This window comes from Otolemur garnettii, unplaced genomic scaffold (assembly GCF_000181295.1).
Source record: "Otolemur garnettii isolate 467f Iridium unplaced genomic scaffold, OtoGar3 scaffold00082, whole genome shotgun sequence".
Taxonomy (NCBI): Eukaryota; Metazoa; Chordata; class Mammalia; order Primates; family Galagidae; genus Otolemur; species Otolemur garnettii.
This window is the reverse complement of record NW_003852477.1, coordinates 2,166,885-2,176,100: the sequence shown is the minus strand read 5'-3', so window position 1 is coordinate 2,176,100 and position 9,216 is coordinate 2,166,885. Positions and strand designations below refer to the sequence as shown.

Genomic DNA, 9,216 nt, shown 5'->3' with positions numbered 1-9,216 from the left:
GGCCCAGGCCCAGGCCCAGGGCTAAACCTGACAAGGAAAGAACACATATGAGCAGCCTGTGGATCTCAGAATGAGTGATGCTGACCTAAACCTAGTACCCAATTATGCTTAGAGTCTTCCCAGGGCATCCGGAGGCCTTCAGGGTAGCAGCCTTTCCCCTCATTCCACTGCTCTTAGGTTAGCCTAACTTGTCCCATGGAAGAAGATGAGGTTGGGTCTGTAAGCAGGCTGGCGCAAATGGATTCTTAATTTTACAATGCTGGGTAAGATGCCTGCTCTCTCTGAGTTCCCACATCTTTAGACAACTTACTTTCAGAAGTAAATAGGAGACCGTATGCCTGATGCCTAGTGGCTGCTCAATAAATACAGTCTATTATCAAATAAATTACAAAAGCCTGTCTAGCAAAATAAATAAAATTATAAAATGAGAAAAGCAAAGCAAATGATATCCTTCAAATCTGATTATTTGTTTTTTGTTTTTGTCTGTTGCCCTTGGTAGAGTGCCGAGGCATCATAGCCTACAGCAACCTCAAACTACTGGGCTCAAGCAATCCTCTTGCCTCAGCCCCCAGCTCCCATCCCAGTACCTGGGACTACAGGCCTGTGCCACCATGCCTAGTTAGTTTTTTTCTCTATTTTTTGTAGAGATAAAATCTTAAACTGCTGGTCTCGAGCAATCCTTTTGCCTTAACCTCCCAAAGTGCTAGGATTACAGGCATGAGCCATAGCACCCAGCCTGCAATGTTCTTTTCTTTTTCTTTTATTTATTTATTTATTTTTTTCAGAGACAGAGTCTCACTTTGTTGCCCTCTAGAGTGCTGTGCTGTCACAGCTCACAGAAACCTCCAGCTCCTGGTCTTAGGTGATTCTCTCGCCTCAGCCTCCTGAGTAGCTGGGACTACAGGTGCCCACCACAATGCCCAGCTATTTTTTTTCATTGTTACAGTTTGGCCGGAGCTGGGTTTGAACCCACCACCCTCAGTATATGGGGCTGGCGCCCTACTCACTCAGCCATAGGCGCCACCCAGCAATGTTCTTTTCTTAACGTTATATCATTTCTCTCTGCCAGTAGAAATATCATTTTCATACATTCATAACATCCTGTGAGATATAGAATAATTTATTTAACTAATTTCCTGCTACTACCCATTCTAGAAGGGCAGCACCTGTAGCTCAGTGGGTAGGGCGCTGGCCGCATACACCAAAGCTGGTGGTTGGAACCCAACCTGGGCCAGCTAAAACAACAATGGCAACCACAACAACAAAAAAAATAGTTGGGCATTGTGGCAGGCTCCTTTAGTCCCAGCTACTTGGGAGGCTGTGGCAAGAGTGTCACTTAAGCCCAAGGGTTGGAGGTTGCTGTGGGCTGTGAAGCTACAGCACTCTACCGAGGATGACAAAGTGAAACTTTGTCTCAAACAAACAACAACACAAAAAACTAGACATTCTAGAAGGTTTCCTACTTTCTACCACCTATATTACAATGCTTGTTTCTTTTGAAATGAGACCAAATACAGTTGCTCCAGCTTCTGAAGCACATCTTCTCCATTATACAAATTGAAACAGAATATCCTGTGTACACTGGTATTTGAACTTGGACAGCCTCTTAATCTTAGTCTTTCAGTCCGATGAACGTTGATGGAGATCCTGACATGGCATCCCTCAGTGTGAACAAGGGTGGCATTGTTCACTATCTGCCCCACACAGAGACTCACAGTGAGATTAAAGCCCAGGTGGAAACTGAAGGCACTCAAGAGGTCCAGGCCTCAAGATTCTCAGTCTTCTTTCTCTCCTCCCTCCTGCTGACCCGAGCACCACCACTCCCACCAGCCCTGGCATACCTGGTGCTGACCCATGAAACAAGAGAAGAGAGAGAGACAATAACTCTTACCCACCTTCCTTTCCCCAAACCTTTATTCAGACTTTTCACAAATGATGCATGTTTTCCCTGTGTATGTAGCCCAGTGTCACTGGGCCAAGATCAGAAAGAAGGGAGAATATCCATTCTCATTGGTAACACTGACTGGGATCCAGCCCACACCAGGGTCTGGAGCAGCCAGACTTTGCTCAGTGAGCCTGGAGAAATGGCTGCCTCTCTGGCACCTGCTGATGTGCTGACGGGGCCCACCTACTGCCAATTAACACTGATTAGCCCTGCCATCATTCACTGACTTTTTCAAAAGTGTAAAAATTGCTCTTTAACCAATTTTCACAGTTCATTTGCCTAAATGAGTGAAAGTCAATATGGTTCCATGGGGGAACAGGGGATGGGAAGTGATGTTTGGATGAAAAGTAATTAGTAACCCAGGGTTTAATTCAGTGTCAGAAAAAGGCATGCCTTGAATGTAGATTTGAAGACACACTCAGTGGGTTAACTGAAAGGAAACAGCCTTCAATACTAAACTCCCTGGTCCAGCACTTAGGGACTGTGTGATCTGTCCAAAGCAAAAGCAAAGTCCTAAGGTCAGCTTTCTTAGATTTATTTGTTATTATTATCACTGTTTCTATAACAATAAGACTACTAGTAATAAAATAAACATTATTGAGCATGTATGCTAGGCATTGCACAAAGTAACAAGTGTTATTGGCTTTATAAAGGCAGAGGTCATCATTCCCATTTGACATATGAGGAAACTGAGGCTCACAAAACTAAGTAAAGATCACAGACCTGAAAATAAGCCCGGATTTAACTGGCTCTAAAACCTATACTTATAGCTACCATGCTTTCACTGAGCTCCAGGGAAACCAAATCTAATGGTCTGATTGTTCAGTAATAAGGTACGTGATATGATATTACAGACTTTGTTTAGACAGAAAGTTCCTGGGAAGCACATTCTTAGTTAAGGAGTATGCAGAAGTGGCTGGAGGAAAAGAGGACCAATTTATGTAAGAAGACTAGAACCTTCTGGAAAAGAAGAAACCAATTATCCAACCCTTGCTTCAGAGGGAAAGAGTAGGATGGGCCACAAGTTACCAGAAATGCAGCTGATGAGCAAGGCTCAATGAGGGTGAGAAGGGAACAACTTTAACACAGCCTGGCCCAGTGGTTGTGCTTTGGAGCGTAATGGCTGAACATGGGAGTGTAGCCTATAATCTTGGACCCAGTATAGGGAACTAATGGGACCTGGGCAGGCCACAGGAAAAAGCCTGTACCTGAAAGACTGTGCAAGACCCGTCTTCAGGACTGTCATCATGTGGCTGCGAAAAGCAATGGCACTGGGATGTTAGTCACTGGAGTGAGATGCTCCAAGGCTCTTGGGTGATTCTGACTGGGGGTGGGGAGCATGAAGACTCAAGAGTTAGATACTAGATTTAATGAGACTAAAGCATGTGGGGGCCTGAGTGAAAAATACAAGGGATGGCATCATGTTTACTCTTCAAGCTTGTGGAGCAGGTTAGACCAGTAACACAAGAGACTGGGGACATTTTCGCCCCTTGACTGAGTTGTAATAGTTCTGCTCTTAAACTGACGTAAACCAAGTTTAGGCAAGCCAAAGTTGGATCTAATAGCCAGATATCACAGCCTTGCCTGATGGTCTCATGTAACATTCCAGGGCTCTCCAGATAGGCTGATGTAGAACTGGCCCCTCAGAACAATTGTCAGCAGCACAACAAGTTGTAAGAAATAGAAACATGACAAACATGGAAATTATATTCAACAATGAATACAAAAGGTCTTGTATTCATTCGACTTCATCCCCTGCAACAGTCTCCCCACCCCCAGCATGCACTGCAAAACAAAAACAGAGAGTCTCTCGACACCCCGAGAAAAATGATTATACATATTGAACACCCTCTTCCAGGGCTGTTGTTCTGTTTCTGGTTCAACTGGCCCAGAACATCTGGTTTTTTCTTACATTTGATCCACCCAATTAAGCAGAATAGAACTTCTGAGTCGATCTTCCTGTTATACAAAGTCCAGTCCCCTGCAACTGTGGCTGGGGTCTGACAGCAAGATTCTGAAGACATTTCAAATCTCCTTGACCTGTCTGCTAATTGGTGGAGGGTATGTCTTCTAGTCCCTCCGAACCCTTGGTTAAGGCCACTGTTTTCTGCTATTTTCTTTCCTTTATACTGATTTTGCTATTTTCAATCTGAGTAAAACAATGAGAAGGTCTTTGTCCTTTCTGTTCCTCTGTTGTGTCATCTGTAAAATGGGGATGATAACAATACTACTTACGTGGAACTGTCACTGATGACTTTCTGCCTATATCCCCTCAGACATTACTACTATGGTGAATAATTATCCACCTCCCACCTGCCTGAAGGCTTTCTCTAGTGGCTTGAGCCTATCCACGCCCATAATATGCCAAAAGTACTAGAGAGTTAACATCACCTAGGGAGCAGACCTTCAACCACATGACTGATGACAGTATAAACATGCCTTTGAGTGGGACAACGGCGAGGTGTGTTTCCATATGTCCCTTGACACAGGATGACTCTGTGGTGAATTTTGCACTGGCTGTCCAGGTCCCCAGCAGGGCTAAGCCCCAGTTCCTCATAGTGCTACCCCTGTTGGCTGCCTGACCTCCTATCTCACTTCCGTATCCCCTGCCCATGCTCCCCTGAATCAGCTCCAGCTGATCTGCTTACACTCACATCTTTGAGTAGCAGAGCCCAATCTAAGACAGTGGCATTAAGCATGTGTGATCCTTTCTTTCAGTGGCGGCCTCTGTACTGCCTTGGGATCTCTACATTTCTCTATTCACTTTACTCTTCCAGTCTTCCATACAATCCTCCCTGTCCCTTCAGCATGAATAGAGGGCTTACTAATCACCTCTCAGAATGAACAGAAGCTGTCAGCTACCAACCTTCTTAACCAGCCCATTCTTATTTTCATAGCACCTGAGAAAATATTTTACAGATAGTCTTCTATACTGCCCCTTCACCCCCAAACCTGTTCTCCTCCCACCCAAATCCACAGAGTGAAAGCTCTGTGCACCTGCGTGTGGACAGCTCCTATTCCACGTACATGCTCTGTCTATACTCCCTGTAAGCTGCTGCTTCTTGACCACCCCTCAGACGAGCAGTGAGGTCTGACCTTGACAAGTCCACACAGATTTGGGATTCTGAGGTCCCAGGAGCCATAGCAGTTCTACAAGGGGGAGCATGGGCTCCAGGTTGGCACAGTCCTTTGTGTCATGGCGAGAGATAAAGCTGGAGGGCAGCCAAAGCTGGTCCTTGTGAAATGGGGAACCCTAGTCACTGGGGCCTGTGAGTAGTATTAGCCTTAACTCTCCTCCCTCAATTCAACAAACATTCTGGCATCTGTATCCATCCTCCCCGCCTTTCCTTCTGTGCAAAGCAGACGAAGTTCTCACATCAAAGGCCAATCTCTCCTAGGTCCTTCATCCATAACTCAACATCAGAGAAAAGTGGGTGGCAGTGAAGACAGCCCTGGCCTTGGGGACAGGAGGGACCAGGTTTCAGTCTGGTCCTGCCATTCACCAGCCAAACCCATATTTGAAAAGTGGGGGCCGCAGTGCTTGCTTGGCCCATCTTCTATGGTTTGCACGGAGCTAAATGAGATAAGTCAGGGAAATTTGTGCTCACTAAACTGAGAAGCACTGTGCAAAGTGGAAAGAAAGATCGCTCTAAGTTGCAGTCCCAATTTTATATACAGTAGTTTAAAGAAGAAGGAAGTACCTGGAGCATGGGGAAAATTCTCTAGGCCTCAGCTGATGTCTTTGGACAACCAGGTAATTTGTTTTTCTCTTGCAAAAAAACAAGATAAGTTGCATAGGGTTTTCTTCCCCTTTTTTTATTCAGCATTATTCGTGTGGCCTGAGGTTTTTAAGTAAATATTCTATTGAGGAAGCAAATGCCCTGTCTAAAGGAGATTTTACTCTAATCCTTGAAGAAAGTAGCCTCCGAATGTTACATCAAATCCATTCACAGAACCCAAAACAATGTTGATTTATTTTCTTTTAAAAACTTCTATGTGTTTCAAATATGACCTTTGAGTAGTCACTGATAGCAGGAAGATACAGAAAGGACTTATGAGGTCAAGTGTAAATGCTAAATGAGATTCAAAAAAGACAGCTGAATTACTTGGTCCTGGTAGCCTCTAGCTAAAAAAAGTTTGTATATTTTTTGGAGGGGGTATTTCATTATTCTTTAACTTCAGAATATTACTGTATATTTTAATGAGCCAAAAAATGAAGATGAGTGTGCAACAGAGACTATAAGTGGGCCTCCAAGCCTAAAATATGTACTATCTGGCATTTTTTTTTACCCAAAATGATTGAATGAGTCACTGACTCTCTTCACCTTTTATTTGTCAGTTGTTAATTTCATCATTTCTTATCTCCAATGGCATCCTCAGAGACAAGGCTGGGGTGGTTGTTCATCCTCTTATGATGTTCATCCTTACAGGAAATCATCTGAGGGACCCTTTGGGGATGAGCTTACCAAAAGCTGAGAGAGACCTCCAGGACTAAGCACAAGGGCCTAAGTAATTTTCAAGGGGGAGGCTGAGAGGGATCATGGTATACAAGAGAGGTAGCACAAATATGTCTCAGGGAGACCGTCTCAAGTCCTTGAGTTTTTGTTCACCAGGGCTAGGCAAGAAGAAGAGCCTAGATCTCCTGGCCTTTGACTCACCATCAGAGTTGGGTGGTCTGGGAGAATGGACAAACTGGTAAAAAAAAAAAAAAGAAACCACACTAACTGGTAATCTTTGGTAGCCATCTGCAATTCTAAGCTTCAAATTCTAGCTTTGGTTTTCACCATCAAAAGTCAAAGCAGGCTATGCTGTCCTTAGAGAAGGTGTCATCACCCTCAATCCATAGCCTCAAACATCACAAACCCATGTGTTTCTCCCTTGGGCTACACACCTCTTTCTCCTGGCTCCATCTAGAGGCAGAGGGAAAGGACTCTTCTAACTCATGGTTTTAGAATAATTGACATCATAGCCCATTTCTTCCTCTCGACACAATTCCTTAGCACTTACCTTCAGTCCTGGAGGGAGGACCTCTTGCTTATGGATCTGGATGAGTGTGATACTCACGAGGACCACAACACTCACCACCAAGACCACCAAGCCAATGATGGCTGGAGTGCGGTAGAGAGCCTTGAGGCCTAAAATGAGAAGACCCACAAGACATATGAGGGGAAAGTAGCAACCAAGCACCAGTCTTCTTTGCACAGTTCATGGCTAGGCCCATAATTATGTACAAAACCCACTTTCTCTGGCTTCAGTGAGATCCTACACTTTACGAAAGAGTAGCAATTGGGTTCCATTTATCCTTCCTCCAAAATTATAGACTAAAACTGTTTGGAGGGAGGGTATGCACGATTTAGTTTTCTGATACTTCCCCAAATGTGTTACACATATTAATGGTCATCTCTGAGGTGAGTTACAATAACATGTGTTTTAATGGAGGGTCAAAAAATCCAGGTTTTCCTAATTTATAGCTTTCATATGAAAGCTATAACCTAATTATAGTCTAAGAATATGGGGAGGGGGAGGGATGGATGGGTGGAGGGAGGGTGATTGGTGGGATCACCTCAATGGTTTATCTTTCAAGGGTACAAGTGACTCTTTCTAAAAGTAGAATATAAATATCTTAACACAATAACTAAGAAAATGACATGAAGGCTATGTTAACCAGTTTGATGAAAATATTTCACATTGTATATGAAAATACCACACTATACCCCATGATTGTATTAATGTACACAACTATGATTTAACTTAAAAAAAATCCAGGTTTTCTATTAAAGCAGTTAATATATTTTATTTTTAAAAAACTTAGTTAAATAAAAATAAATTAGTACTGTATTTTACTGAAATGATTTCATTTATGTGAAGTTCTAAAACAGGTAGACAACAGAAAGTGGAACAATTATTACCTGGGAGTTTGAGGCAAGAATTCACTGGGATGAAACATTTTGGCACTTTGTAGAGGTAAAGAAAATGCTCTAGACCAGGCTGGGTATGGTGCCTCATTCCTGTAATCCTAGCACTTTGGGAGATCGAGGAGCTTAGGAGTTCAAGAACAACCTGAGCAAGAGCAAGAGCCCATGTCTACTAAAAATAGAAAAATTAGGCTCAGTGCCCATGGTTCAGTGAGTAGGGCACTGGCCACATACACCAGGCTGGTGGGTTCGAGCCCAGTCCAGGCCTACTAACAACAATGACAACTGCAACCAAAAGGAAAAACAAATTAAATAAAATAAATAAAAACAGAAAAGTTAGCTGGGTCAGGAGTGGTGGCTCATGCCTGTAATCCTAGCACTCTGGGAGGCTGAGACAGGTTGATTGCTGGAGCTCATGGGTTTGAGACCAACCTGAGCAAAAAACAAGATCCTGTCTCTACTAAAAATGGAAAAACTGAGGTGAGAGGATCACTTGAGCCCAAGAGTTGGAGGTTGCTGTGAGCTATGACACCGCAGCACTCTACCCAGGGTGACAGCTTGAAACTCTATCTCAAAAAAAAATTAGCCGGTTAGAACTAACTTCACATGTATAAGATGACATACACATAAGGTTACTCATTGCAAAATCATCTGTATTATGGTGGGCACCTGTAGTCCTATCTACTCAGGAGGCTGAGGCAAGAGGATGATGGCTTGAGCCCAAGAGTCTGAGGTTGCTGTGAACTATGATGCATGATGCATGGCACTCTACTCTGGCCTACAGAGTGAGACTCTGTCTCCAAAGAAAAAGAAAGAAAAAAGAAAAGAAAACTCTCTAGACCTTAATAGGATTGTGGCATATACTAGTGTGTGCATTTGACAAAACTCATCAAACTGTTCAGTCTTTTGGTGAAAACCTAAAAATCAAAGCAAGGCAGCTCCTTAGGCACAATTTCCTTTAAAAAAATACTCTTATAAATTGCCCTCACTATCCTAAAAAATATACTTCAGGAAGACAAGAATATCCAACTTAGGAGCACAACTTAAGATCTATCCATTTCACTGAATATAAATTATACCTAATTTTAAAAAACAAGATAAAAAGGTATTCAATTAAAATATTTTAAATATTTTAAAATATTAAAATAGCCAGGTGCAGTGGCTCACATGTAATCCCAGCACTTGGGTGGCTGAAGCAGGTGGATTGCTTGAGCTCAGGTATTCAAGACCAGCCTGAGCAAGGTGAGACTCTATCTCTAAAATATAGCCAAGTGTTGTGGCGGGTGCCTGTAGTCCCAGCCACTTAGAAGTCTGAGGCAAGAGAATCACTTAAGCCCAAGAGTCCCAGCCACTTAG

At 43.2% G+C, this 9,216-nt stretch overlaps 1 protein-coding gene across 2 annotated transcripts in view; it reads right to left on the bottom strand.

Moving 5' to 3' along the window:
- ENTPD3 (ectonucleoside triphosphate diphosphohydrolase 3) overlaps positions 1-9,216 on the bottom strand; it is a 35,407-nt gene that overhangs the window by 22,604 nt on the left and 3,587 nt on the right. For both annotated transcript variants that reach the window (XM_012808026.1, XM_003794486.3), the window contains exon 3: positions 6,953-7,080. In XM_012808026.1, coding sequence (XP_012663480.1) covers positions 6,953-7,080 — 128 coding nt within the window. The remainder of the gene's footprint in view (positions 1-6,952; positions 7,081-9,216) is intronic.